The sequence below is a fragment of the Petaurus breviceps genome, unplaced genomic scaffold (assembly GCF_028583685.1).
Source record: "Petaurus breviceps papuanus isolate PSGF00001 unplaced genomic scaffold, PetGlider_PUasm1.0 90686, whole genome shotgun sequence".
Classification (NCBI taxonomy): Eukaryota; Metazoa; Chordata; class Mammalia; order Diprotodontia; family Petauridae; genus Petaurus; species Petaurus breviceps.
In genome coordinates, this window is record NW_027187309.1 from 4,846,375 (window position 1) to 4,861,358 (window position 14,984).

The window sequence follows — 14,984 nt, forward strand, 5'->3', positions numbered from 1 at the left end:
GGAATATCACACTAACAAATGGACCAGGAGTATGACATTGGACATGTTTTAACCTCCAAGTCCCAGTTGTGTTCTGGCCATTCAATAGGGATCTTAGGGTTAATGCTTACAAATGATTTTAAAATGAGTGATATTATATTTTTCTTTGTCTCATGAGTTTCCATGGCAAAATTGTCCATCACTAAGTAGCCAACTATAGTTGGCTGGTCATGAGGCTTTCTATTTTAATCTCTATGAGGTGATGAGGTTTTTTATTATCAACACTGTAACTCAAAAGTCATTGACAGTCATCTCACAAGATGGATCTGAAGGTCAATGAGACAATATAAGGGGTTTTAGAATGCCTAATATGATATATAAAAATCAATAATTGTATATAATGAGTTATTTTTTTCCTAGAGTTCTTTCCCCTAAATGCAGCACATTGAGTAGAGTTTATTTGATAGATGGATACCATATTTTATTGTATAATTGTCACAAATTCTGTGCCAAACTTTTGCAAAAAAAAAAAAACTGAGGTGCAACTATTATGGAAAGATTTTTAAAAATGTGACAATTTTACTTAGAAATCATTTATTACTAAAACGTCCTTGCTGCAAGATTAGGATGCAGAAAATATTCATGAATATATATTAAAATTTTTAAAAAAATGAATAAATGTTAAAATGACCATATCATATGATTTACTCATGGAAGCTTCATCTGCTGGCTGGCTCTGCTGGCTCCTCTTGCATCTATGACTCTTCATTGTGTTGTGACCATACTGTTAGTACTGCAGCACTCTAAGCAAACCATGTAAGTAGGCTTTTGGATATACACTGACAATGTGCACATGCTGAGAATTCTAGGCTCCTGACTCACAATGAGCAAGAGATGAATGCACATTCACATGCCAATGGTGAATACATTGCTTCTCTGTTTACCTTTTAAGCAACATGACAAACAGAACTATAGCATGTGACAATTACACAATGAAAGGTTATAAACCAATTTTTGGACTGAAAAAACATGGTACAACAATTATGCACGGGCAACAATTGTGTGGTGAAGTACGGTATCTCAGAGAGGAAAGATATTAATTAAATATACATGGAGATATGGGAACCTACTTTGATTTTGGTTCTTTTGCTTTGCTTTGCCTTCTAATTTTGAGTAAATCTTCAACATTTCCCCAAAGGAATTTTGCATAATCTTCATTTTTAGTATATTGTATAAAAATAAATAGATTTCCTTTGATAATGTTTTCTGACTTATTTCCTTGTTTTCCTTGATACTCCTGAGTTAGTGCCTGATTTTTAAACACAGATGAAATTTTCAATTTTTTTTGAGGTCATGGACTTTACACTGTGAAGAACTTTGCTAAAATTTGAACAAGATGTAAAACTGTACAATATATTTTCTAACAAGATCCTAGGCTACATTTAGGAACAAATGCAGTGTTACAGAGTGAAGATGAGACTGTAATCTAGAGGTAGAAGGAAGATAGGGAAAGATTGTATTCAGAAATAATATTCACACAGAAATATGAACTATGAAAAACATCAGTGATTTCCCTACTAGGATACTATGAAAAAATGTTCAAGAATTACATTGTTATCCAACTTCAAGGCTGTTATTCTAAATTAGACTGCTGTGTCAGCCTCAAAAATGTTGAAAATATGTAGTAAACTATATTATTCACTTCAGGACTAAAGAATTTCAAAGCTTCACTATTTGTCTGGTTGGATACATATGATGCTACTCTTCCAAAGAACTGATTTTGACTAATCTGACATGGGAGGGAGGCACTGAATGCAGTTTCTTAATACTTCAAATGTGATTCTATGTGGCAAATTGGTAATATTTGTTTGGTAGTCCTAATTTGGAGATATTTGTAAAATTTCCTTTGTTCTATACAAGTGAGAACAAGCATAAAGTACTTTTGCTGAGGATGCATTGTAGTACGACTTGCTAGGTATACCAGTGATAGTGGTAATATCCCCAGTCCCTCTCCTTTGTTGTAAAACACTCAGTCAGATCCCTCTGGGGTCGAGGGTTAGCACAAAACATTTCGTCCTCTAGAAGAAAAAGGAGGGGGAGAGAAGGGGAGAGACAGAAAGGGAGGGAGAGAGAAAGAGAGTGCATGGTATGCAAGTAAAATAATGGGTCCTAAAATAATTTGTATAGGGCTCATACAGCACTAAGTGGCAGCACTATTAAAATATGAAATTTGTAATTATTTATTAAATATGTTTGCATTTTTCTTATGTGGTACATAGAAGAGAAGTACAGTGGAAGCAATGCTGGAGAACTTGCATTCAAATTATAGCTTCACCATCCAGTAGGTGGTTAGAGTGCCAGGCCTGGAGTCAGGAAGACTCATCTTCCTGAGTTCAAATCTGACCTCAGACACTTACTAGCTGTGTGACCCTGGGCAAGCCACTTAACCCTGTTTGCCTCAGTTTCCTCATCTATAAAATTAGCTGTAGAAGGAAATGGCAAACCACTCTAGTATCTTTGCCAATTAAACTCCAAATGGCATAATGACTGAAATGATTGAACAACAAAACAGTCTGATTTCCAACCTCATCATTTAACCAAGATTACTGTCTCCAAAGTTCCTAATGGTCTCTTAATTGCCAAATCTAACATCCTTTTCCCAGTCTTCTTTCTTCTTGACTTCTCTATAGCCTTTGAGTTTGTCAATAATCTGTTTCTTGATACTCTCTTCCTTCGAGATTTCTGGGAAATCTCTCTTCTTGTTCTCCTCCTGTCTGACCACTCTGTTTCCGGCTCCTTTGCTGCATCTTCATCTAGGTCATGTCCCCTGACCATTGGTAGGATGCCCCATGGTTTGGTCCTGGGCTCTTTTCTCTTCTGTATCGATACTATTTTACTCGGTGATTTTATAAACTTCAATGGATTCAAGTATCACCTCTAAGTTGATGATTCTCAAATCTATTTATTCAGCCCAAACCTCTATACCAAACTCTATTTTCACCTCTCCAACCACCTATTGGACATTCTGAAATGAAAACCTCAAACTCAACATGTCTAAAACTGAACTCTTACCTTCCTTCTCAAAATCTCCCCTCTTGCAAACTTGCCTATTACTATGTAGTGCAACACCATCTTTCCAGTCATCCAGGCTCATTCCTCCCATATCCAATGACTCCTCAACTTCCTCATATCCAATCAAATGCAAAGTCCTGTCGATTTTACCTTCATAACATCTCATAAATATGACCCCTTTTCCCTTCTGACATTGCTACCACCTCATGCCTGGACTCTTGCAATAGCCTCCCCATTCTAGTCTTTTCTCCACTCAACTGTCAAAGTGATCTTCCTAAAGCATAGATCTGATCATGAGAGGGAGGCACTGTCAAAAATGTCAGTGGCTTCCTATTAATTTTATGATCAAATATAAAATCATGTTTGGCATTAGAAACCCTTCATAACCAGGTCCTTCTCTACCTTTCCCAGCGTCTTATACTTTATATTTCCCCATGTACTCCATAATTCAGGACAACTGAGCTCCTTTCTGTTCTTTGCACAAGATCCTATCTTCCAACTCTGGACATTTTTATTGGCTGTCTTTCATACCTGTAATCTTCTCCTCTGTAACGATTTCTTGCCTATTGCCTTCCCTGGCTTCTTTTATGCTTCAGATAAAAATCCAACCTTTTATAGGAAACCTTTCCTGATCCCCCTTCAGGTTAATGCCTTCCCTCTGTTAATTTCTTCCAATGTGTTCGTTATTTAGCTTATTTGTACATAGTTATTTTCATGTTGTCTTCCCCATTAGACTATGAACTCCTTGAGGGAAGGAATGTTCTTTTTTTCTTTCTTTGCATCCCCAACACTTAGTACAGTACCTGGAATATAATAATTGCTTTATATATGTTTGTTGACTTACTGCCCTTGCTGGGCATCAGTTTCCTCCTCTGTATAACAGAGATTGGACTAGAAGAGGTGAAGCATAAGACTCTTTCCATTTCTGAATATGTGAGCCTATATACGTGTGTGTGTATATATATATATGTACACACATACACATGTATATACATGTCTAAAATACATGCAAGTATGTACATATCTATGTATATACATACACATATATAAGTGGTATACATGTCTATGTGTTCTGTATATGTATTTGTATATATGTTATGCAATATTTTATTTTTTTTAAGTCTTCTGTTGGTATTTCAGTACAACTTGCAGCAAGACTCAAGGAACAGTTCTTCATTCAGCTAAGTCCCAGTTAGTAAATGAGAGAAATGTATCATCTGGAATCCTAGTTCTTTAGGGCATTTTAATATTCATTTTAAAAGATTGTATGCAAAGGTGCATACCAAAGGAGCTAAATCTTTAAATTGGGATAGGAGAAACATCTATTTTTTCCTTAGAAATCACGGTGGAACAATTTGTATTATTGGCTAATTTTTTTCATTTTGTGATAACCTGACTCAGGAAAATTAGTATATCATTCCATTTAACTGCTAGACATTGAGCTCAATGGGCCACTGAGGACTTGTAAAGCATTCTTTCCCTTCTCACCACAGATATGAATAGGGGACAGCTGGCTCTGAATTTTAAAGGCAATATGAGTTAATCATTTGAGTTCTCTCAAATGGGTTATTTGTAATGATTTGTTAAATATGCTTATATTTTTCTTATGTGGGGAATAGCCTTTTTTAGCATTTTAGAAGTTCACAGAATCTTTAGGAAAAAAAAAAGTCAAACTTAACTGGATATTTTTTTTTTGGTTGAGGGAATTAAGTACTTTTTTCAGCAACACACCTTAGAGTTTGTTATAATAATAACTGACTCCTTTCTGAGAAAACCTTCAAGTCCATTAGGAACATATCACAACTGTTATTTTATCATAAGTATTAAAACAATATTTAGGCACAATGGTCAATATCTTCCCCTGATACTCATTTTTACCACATTTGACAAGGACTGTTTTCACCCAGATGTCAATCCTTTCTCACTCAAGACATGAAAGTCTGATACTTCATAAAAATTTTTCATTCATTGTTAAGCAATGTAGTCATTTCAATTAGTTTGTAGACCAAATGAATTATTTTCTTCTAACACACACACACACACACTCACACACCCCTCCTCTATCGTGTAAGGCAAGAAAATAATTTAGAAGCCAAAAAAATCACCCAAAAGATGGAAATCTAAAATTAAATATTTAATTAGAACTTTGATTTTGCTTTCAAGATAGGTGGCATTGCACAGGCTATATTACACTCTTTTTATATATTTTTTTTTATTTTTATTATTTTTTTGCCAAAAAGATATTGTTCATTTAACAGGCCACTTGAATATTAATACATGTGTAATAGGATTGGAACTGAAAATCAGCTAGAGATGGTACATTTTACATTATTGGGAAATTACATTTTTATTGTAAAAACATTTATTTTTTAACAATTTACCTACATTAATCAAAAAATTACAGCATATTTAATAATTTTACAAATTCTTCATAAAAAATATATCTCTGTACAAAAAGTTCTTTTGCACCTACTTCATGTCAGCAGCATGTAGTGAAATGACAAGATGGATTACTGGGAATGAAGATGGGGTTGACTTGATCGTAATGCCAGCGTTCTTTTTTCCCCTTTTATAATAGCTTTGTGTTGTTGTCTGTTTACAAAATATCTTACAGAAGAAAAAAAAATTATTGCAGCTAGCCTGGAGAAAGGCAAGATGTGTGGAACAAGCAGCAGCTTTAAACAGCTGTGAAGCACATAACCTGTTTTAGCGTGTTGTCTCCCCCCCTCCCACCCCCCATGGAGTCTGGTCAACTTTAGGGAAGTCTTCTCTAGATACCTCAGCAAGCACATTTCCTGACTTTCGGATCGGCATCCCTCAAGGATTTCTCTGGAGACTGGGTAGGGAACTGAACATAGCCTACAAAAAAACTGTGGGTAAAATTCTCACGAGAGAATTAGAAAGTGAAAATTAAATCATAAAAATGCTCAGAATTTATAACTAAAGGGAAATCTGACTTGTATACACACACATACACACATTCACTCACATATATCCACACATTCTGTCATCTGATACCTAATTTCTTTTATCTTTCTCCTGCCATCTAAGGATTCCTGTTATCAACTAGCAAGTCAGGAGTGTGTGAGCAGAAAGCATCCATTCAGGCTCTGAAGTCAGCATTTTGCACCTGGTTTGAATGACTCAAGCTTAGATATATACATTTTATATATATGTATATACATAGTGTGTGAATGTGAGTGTTTGTGTATGTGTGTGTATCTGAGTGAGTATATGTTTATGGTAACCTTGTTCTCACTTGTACAGAAAATTCACCCCCTATCCAAAGGTTCTGATATTAATCTATGGGTCAGTCACTCAATACTACATCCTAATGATGTCGTTCCTATTAAGAGATACAGAGAGATGATGCAAACTCCAGAAGTGCTATCAAGTCAGACATTTGTTCAGAGAATACACTGTATTCATAACAGTTTTCACCAGCAAAACTGAAATGAAAAATAAAACTGGAAGAGATCCACTTGGTCTCCTTAAAAGTATATGCCCTTTCAATAAAGAGCAAGCACTCAGATGCCCTAAACTGAAAGCATGTGACTTCAAGTGTTAAAGCAAAATGCCTTTTTTTAAACCCTGACATTTTTTTCAAACCTTATTTTCATACCTTGAAGCTATGCTTTTAATGGACTAATACTTGAAAAAAATCTTAGAATAAATAGCCGGATAATGGTCTAGTACTGTGCATTGTACAAAGTATATACTTAAGAAACCTTTGTTGAATTGAATTGACTATAAACCCCTTGTCCAACAGAAGGCCATTTAGAAACAACATTTCCCATTTCCATTACTTTCAATTAGGAATTCAGGGAAGGGATTTTTCAGCATGTGGAATTTAAATGTTAAGAACTTAATAACACAAAACTTAAAAGTTTGTAATCATTTTATCGAAATATAGAACTCAATGCTAATGAACATCTTGAACTTCAGACCCATACACACATTTATTATTTTTCCCCCTGCCTTCATGTTATGGTTCTATCCCTTTTGAATTTCATAAGAAGCATTATTTATTCTTTAATTCATAATTCAGCTACATGGATTTCTGTGATTTTAAAATCATTATACTTTCTTTTCAAATGGGAGATTACAAAGCATGAAGCAGAGATGTGGTTAATAAAGAAAATTATGTGAACCAAGGTCAGCAGTGTTGCTTTTTTCCCCTCAAAATAAAAAATAAAAAAAAAAACAACTGAATAGTATTTTGATACTGACAATTCCCACTGGGTTCTGTGTGCTAGCGGACTATATTGTCTTTCATGCAATATCAAAAAATGATGCCCCGTCAAAAGGAAGAATGGCTGTAATGTAAAAGGGAAGACTGTATTGTGAGCTAAAACTCACAGGCTTTGTGAGCTATCTAAAATAAATTACTATTCACATTTTTACACGGCAGGCAGCAATTGCTGCCAACCCCCCTGCTGTTAAATAGGATGATACTGACAATAAGTGACTGACAATGGTACAATCAGAAGGAAAAAAAAAATACTGGAAGTGAAGGTGGACTTTTTTTTCTCCCTTTCTTGACATGCCCAATGGTTTTATCTATATAAATGGAGCAAAAAAAAAAAAACAACCAAAACTGAATAAAAGTAAACCCCAAAATCTATTCAGTGTCACATTTCTTTTCAAACCTCTGCCAAATCTGGGGAATATTTTCTAACAGGTCAACAAAAAACTGACCATGGAATGCTGAGCTTGACAATGTGAGATAATGCTTATATACAATGGACAGTGTGTAGAAACCCTGTATACATAGTTTGTATCAGAATTTTAGTCATTCAGAACACACTAGTGCAAAAAATTGTGCATCAAAAATTCTGCAATACAACAGCTGACTGGGAAATTTGCAGACTGCCCTATGTATGAACATTGGAGACATACTGTGAGTTTGTCCAACTGCAAGAGCATCTCAGTGATGTCACCAAAAAGCATTTGTAGGTGTGTGCATCTACTAGAAAGTTTTCTTCTCTTTTAGGAAAGCTTTTTTTTTTCTTCAGAACATTTCTGTTCATGGGGATTAAAACAAAACAAAACCAAATCAAAAACATACTGCGGTGCTCTTGTTTTGTTACGGCACCCAAAGGATATATCCAAGTGCCCGAAAGATTGCATTGAAAGGCATCCCAGTCACATATGAATATGAAAGTCTGAGGCATTAAGTATGACAAATTGGCATGACTTGGCAGTCTTCCTTAAGTGTGCCTTGATTTCAAGCAGATGCAGCCAAGCACTCTTAATCCACTTTCAAGAATGAAGATGGTGTCTTTGATTTGATCCCCAGAAGACTCTGACCCATTTTACTAGGAATTTCAGCTGCATGTATATACCAGGAGAAGATGTTCAAGATTACCGCAGCGAAGCCAAGAGTAGAAGGGAGAGTGGTATATGGCACCAAAGGAATTACTGCTTGTCCATCAGAGGTATGGCTATGAATCAGTCATTTTGGGGGCACTGAAGGCTATACCACTGTACAAACTGTGTTCAGAGTTGTGTCAAACCTCACAGCTTTTGCCTCTGTGGGTTTTAAGTTTGTATCATACATAGGGTTTTCAAATGAAGCTTGTCCATTACTGTTTTCATGTCCAGCATAGCCATTATACTGTACTTTTGGTCTTGTTCTGAAAAGGAAGAGGGGGGGAAAGGAATTAATAGTTAAAAACTTAGGGACAGCTAGTTGGTGCAGTAAATACAGCACCAGCCCTGGACTCAGGAGGACCTGAGTTCAAAGCTGCCTCAGACACTTGACATACTTACTAGCTGTATGACCTCAGGCAAGTCACTTAACCCCAACTGCCTTTCCTTTTCCCCTTCCCCCCAAAATAGTTGAAAACTTTAGCCTTAAAACAAACATCCCTGTCATAATAATACTTAAAGTCAGGATAAGAAGTTCATAGAAATGTTATTTCAGTAGACAGAGCACAACACACCTGAGCTTAGCTACAATAAGAATATTATATGATAAATGGAATCATAATCTTAGAGTTAGAAATGATCTTGCAGAACATTTAATGCAATAGTTCTAACCTTTTTGGCTTTGGATTCCGTTTATACTCTTAAAAATTACTCAGGGCCCCAATGAGTTTTGTTTATTTGGCTTATATGTATATATACTTATGTTTTTATTCAGGTATCAAAAGTAACTGTATTTGATACTAAAGCTGAAATTTTCCTAGTTTGGGGGCTTTAATTCATTTATTTTTCTTTCATTTACTTAGCTATCTATTTAGTCCCGACTTTTATTTCTTCTTTTTCCTTCTTTCAATTAAATGGTTACTTAAGAATCTTCCCTCTTCTTCCCTCAAACTTCTGGTTAGTAGTTTTCTTCCTATTATAACTTTCTAAATTTTTCATTTTTTTTCCTTCACTAATTCTCTTCCTTTTGGGATTATTCAAAAATTATATTACTAGCTTCATGGACTACATCCTAATTTATTCCTTTATTAAAATATACATATTTGTGTTCATCCTGGGCTTAAAGCTTCTGAAGTATTGGGTTCGTTTTCCCTCTTCAAACTAATTTCTATGGTATTATCTTTATAGACTGTGCTCCCATTCCTCACACTTAGAAATATCAATTAATGAGAACAAAAGAAGGGAATTATAAAAATCAAAAGTCTAGAATTATATTTATTGTATACAAATTTTGAGTTGAATGCTCAACTCAAATGACTAAATGTTTAGCTTCATTTTCCTCCTCTGGCTTCCTAGAGCTGAAAAACAACCTCAAGAAGATATGGAGAGAAAGAAATTCTTACTCCTGACCACGTTAAATTCTCTGGTAAAATGTAACTATATTATTGAACTTTTCATACTACATCAAGCGTTCTTAAGCTAGGTCCATTAACTCATTTTTTTTAATTTTGATATTTTTATTTCGATATAATTTGTTTCATTTGTATCATGTATTTTATTATAAGCATCTAAAACCATTATTCTGATAAGCAGTCCACAGGCTTCGCCAAACTATCAAAGAAACCTCTTTCTCTCTCTCTCTGTCTCTCTCTCTGTCCCTCTCTCTATCTCTCTCTCATACACACACAGACACACACACACTCTGTTCTAAAAAAAAAACTGTCATAGAATTGCCTATGACACTGAAAAATTTAGTGACTTTCCTAGGATGCATCAACAAGACAATATTTTTCAGAAGGAATTCATGAACCCAGGTTTTCCTGACTTTGAGGCTTCTTCTCTATTCATTATGTCAGACTATCACATCATACTACTATGCTTGTATCGATTTGAAAACAAATTATGTAGCAAAATACTTCATAAAAAATCAAAGAACGTTAAGAGTTAAAAGTATACTTATATAACATTTCCACCTCAAGTATGAAATCCCCTTCTGCAATAGTCACAACACAGAGAGAGCTCAATATTCTTTTCTTTTTAGGAACTCCGAGTTACTTTAAAAAAATTCTTCTTTTATCATATTCAGTCTAACCACAAAGATTCAGCAGTGTTTCTTTCATAGTCTGTTGGCTTTCTTCACTTAAATGTGTATTTTTGGAGTTGATCAACTGGCTTTGTGGGTTGGGGAGTCATTTTAGTATAAGGAGAGAATTTTGCTGATATATTAAAATTATATACTGTAATCATAATTTGTTAGAAAGCTGACTCAGTTACATTTGCAAAGATTTGACCATGATGCTTTATACAATACCTGTGTTTGTAGAGGTAAAATGCAAAACCTGATAAAATGAGAGCAAAGAATGGAACTAGAATGGCAGCTGCAACAGAACTGCTATTTGTGCCATAATAGTGATTTGAAGAATCAGGATCTATACTTAAAGGACCTGAAAAAGGAAAAGGAAAAAATCTTTAATATACAGTTATGAAAAAATCATTTAGGAAATTAAAATTTTTAATGATAAACTCCTCTGGCAAGCTTCTAAAAACCCTTTATAATCTGGCCTCAACTTATCTTCCCATATTCCCTATATATTAATTTCTCTTACCTATTCTGAGAGCCATTTAAACTGGGCTTTTCTCTGTTCTTTACAAATGACATTACATCTCTAGTTTCTGTGCCTTTGAACTGGCCATTCACCCCACTTGGAATGCAGTTTCTTCTCAGTTTGGTCATAGTACTACTACTCTATGATATACAAGCATTACTTTATATATGACATCTTTCCTGCGACCTCCAACTTCTAGTGCCCTGCCACCTAAACAACCTTATATTTCACTACATTATATTTAGTTGTATTCTATTTATTCTTATTGAGAACAGAGATTTGTTTGATTTATCATGTTTGAATCCCTAGTGCCTAACACTGAATCTAGCATATAGGAGATTCTCAAATACTTGATTTTTGATATATTTTGATATACTCTATATGGTCGACATATAGAATAAAAAGTATTTAGAGCTGAAAGAGGTGAAGAACATCCAGTCCAAGTCTGAAATTTCATAGATGAGGACAAGTGAGGAAGACCAGAGAAACTAAATGAATAGCTTCTGGTCATAAATATAGTAAGAAAGCTGAGGTTCAAACCCAGGTTTCTAATAATCTTGGCAATACTCTTCACTACATTCTGGCTATTTTTATGATAAATTACTAAAATGTACAATAAAGGTCATTGGATAAGAGGCTCAGAATATGAAAATTACCCATATAGGAAGGCACTAGGGAGTGCAAAAATATTTCTTAAAGTTTCTGATAATATGAAATTACTTCAGTTCACATCAAAGGGAACTGTTTAACATAAATTAAGTGGATTTCTTCTGTGAAATCGTTATAATCAAACTAGAAATCAACCTCATTTGAATGAGTCAGACCATCTTGTAGGAGGCTGCCCCATGTGAAATCAATTTTCAACTTGACAGAAAGCAAAAATACAGTAAATGATCATGATTTAGCTGATGCAACTAATGCAAAGAAGGAGACGAAATTAGGTCACAGAGTCAATTAAAATAAAAGCAGATCATTGTTGAAATTTAGTGGTTTGGAAATGAAAAGGATTTATTATTTGTGCTACCTCTACTCCCAAATGCTTATAAATAATAGAGAGGTAAGGTAATGAGTGGAAATAGTACTAAGCCCCAAATCAGAAGACCTAAGTCCAGGTTCTGCCTTTGATAATTACTGGTGTTAAAAATTCTTTGTAATCTGTGATCAGACTGTTTCATTTCAGGTCCCTTTATGGGCCTAGGGGTCTTTTGTTATCACTAGTCAAGTAATCATAAAGGAAAAAATCATTTAACCTTCAAAGCCTCATTTTGCTCGTCTTTAAAATATAAAAAGGCAAAACAGTGATTTGCTACAGAGTCTCTTTTTACTACTAAGTTTAAAAACAAAACGTGCTTATCCCATAGCCAAAACTCACTTATGAAGTCTAGAGATATATTCAATAGACATGTTTATGCCCCAAATGTATATGCTTTCATTTCTTTAAAAAAACACAATGCCTAGCATTATAAATGCTTAACAAATCACTATAATTTTGAATGAAACTTGGTATTCTGCTAGTACAGTAGACTATAAGTCAGCATTGGGAATCACAGTCTAGATTTTATTCTCTTAGTAGTTATTAAATTCTTCTTTTTGGCTTTCAGTGTTGGAATTACCAAGATGAGGCTATCTTTATATGTTGACAGACATATATAGGCACTGTACACATATTAGATATTGTTAATATAACAGATAATCAGTATACTTAGGTATGTAGCTTTGTATATAAATACACACACACACACATATATATATATATGCAAAGTTTAGTCAAATTTACTTGATTAAAATTGCCCATTTTCTCCATATGTGATTATATACACACACATATAGTTAAAAATTAAAGGGTAAAATACATAATATTAGAGACAAGTTAATTTTGCCCTAAAATTTATGTTTTAAAAGCATATGGTCATACAAACATTTGCTTTGGTATTTATTGTTCGCACATTAAATAAATTAACCTTAATTCATTCATTCATTACCCATTCAAGAGCCATTTATTTTGTGTATTGTATGTATAGTAATTTGCTTGGTGCTGAGGCAAATATAGCGATAATTAAGATGCAGCTTTTGCCCTTCTGGAACTTAGACTCTAAGATGAGAAGGAATATAAAACATTTGCCAGTATGCAAGACTTTGAGATTTTGTTAGATCTAAGACTTCATCTTAATGGAAACTCCTCCATAGAGATAAGCACCTAAGGCACACTTTTCCATAGATACACACACCATCAGTGGGGTAGAGCAGGCAGATAGAATGCCATATGTGGGCAGTAAACAAGCACAGAGGAAAAGCTCACAGACTCAATTCAACAACCCCTTGCCCTTTTGAACATGATCTCATAAGTTATCCCTTTTAGGTATGGAAAACTTGAGATGGCACTTAAAAGAACTATCAGTGAGGTGACAGAAAGGCTCTAGATATGTTCAGACTAGTAGACCTTGAACAAGAGAACTATTATAGAACACTTGGCCTCCAAAAGTTCAAGACACTCGACTATAAAAAACCCTCATTTTATATATGCACACATGTAGACATATGTAAATGCATACATACCACACACAAACACATACATTTACAAATATGTATGTATATGCACATATACATATAGACAAAGACACACACACATATATGTATATATGAAAACACCTTATCACCTTATACAAAGTATATTTACCCTATCTGGGTAGCAGAGGAAAATAAGATCAATTTCATCACCCCTGCAAGATTCTAATTGCTTGAACATAAGTGCAAAGGAATCTCAGGAGCTCTGGCCACATTCCCATAACTTATAATAAAGGTAGTGAGATGTATGAATCATGTAGAAGTATTGTATTATTTAGATACTCAAAAAGTCTTTGAAAAGATCTTGGAAGAGCAAGAGGAAAGATTAAGTCTTAGATTAGGAAAAGCTGGTTTGGATCTGTCAACTGACAAAATCCAATAGTACATATCTTTTAATTTTATGACTCCCATAGTTCCTCAAAAGGGAGTGGAAGAACTGCACATGCCCAAAGAATGGAACTTTTCATGCAGAGAACATCAGAAAACAAAATATAACACTCCTCTCTCAATCTGTGTGATTCTCAACCATGTTCTTTTCCTACAAATCTTTCAAAGAATACCTAATATGGAGGTGGGTTGTTTTTAAACATTCTGTGGATGTCAGTAAAATACTTAGACTGATATTCTTGTCATATGACCTCATCATCTGATTTTCCAATCATACATTTTTTGATGATGCCTTTTGCTTTAGTTTTGTTCAAGTCACCATTGGTAGTATGCTACATACAGTCAACTAATTTCCAACATGCACAAATCTTTTGCTTTTGAGTCACCAATAATATTGTTTCTTTAAAGGCAACTAACACAATGCCTGACTATTGATTAAAATTCTTTTTGTTGAAGCTTTTTCCCCATAAGTAATAGTCTTTTGGGAACATTGAAAGACTACTGGAATTTAAGGATGCTGCATGGTTTCTTAAAAAGAGTCAGTCCATTTTCCCTTTCCTATTAAATTCTTGGCCCTATTCATTTTATACCCAAGTTGCCTATTTTGTGAGCTGGATTGTGCTTATTAGAGAACTCAGTGAACTGTGTTCCAACATTATGGTATAATCTAGGTAATAATTTATTTACTTGGTTATTTCTGTATGTCTTGTTAGGTTAACTTTTTTTTTTGAATGGCCATTTATCTCCCAGTAATTTTCTGGGGATGAATGCAATCAATACAGAGTCACTGGAAAACACAAGCATCTGGGATACTTTACTATCTTCCATTAAGCTCTGTGAAGAACATATTTCATTATAGTATCAAACAACTTTGACTAGCTTTTTTCTGTTTTAAATTTTATATAATTAATGATTATCAGAGGATCAAAGTTATCCCTGTGACCACATTGATCAAATAATCTTCAACTCAATTCAAGAAATATTTATTAAGCCTCTAATATGCTC

The 14,984-nt window shown here is 34.3% G+C and overlaps 1 protein-coding gene across 1 annotated transcript in view; it reads right to left on the reverse strand.

The window, feature by feature from the left end:
- Positions 1-5,800: 5,800 nt before the first annotated feature.
- The window catches only part of CSMD1 (CUB and Sushi multiple domains 1), a 2,654,573-nt gene continuing 2,645,389 nt past the window's right edge, over positions 5,801-14,984 (reverse strand). The window contains exons 69-70 of the mRNA XM_069065406.1: positions 10,733-10,865; positions 5,801-8,687 (exon numbers count right to left, since the gene is read on the reverse strand). Coding sequence (XP_068921507.1) covers positions 8,528-8,687; positions 10,733-10,865 — 293 coding nt within the window. The 3' untranslated portion in view covers positions 5,801-8,527. The remainder of the gene's footprint in view (positions 8,688-10,732; positions 10,866-14,984) is intronic.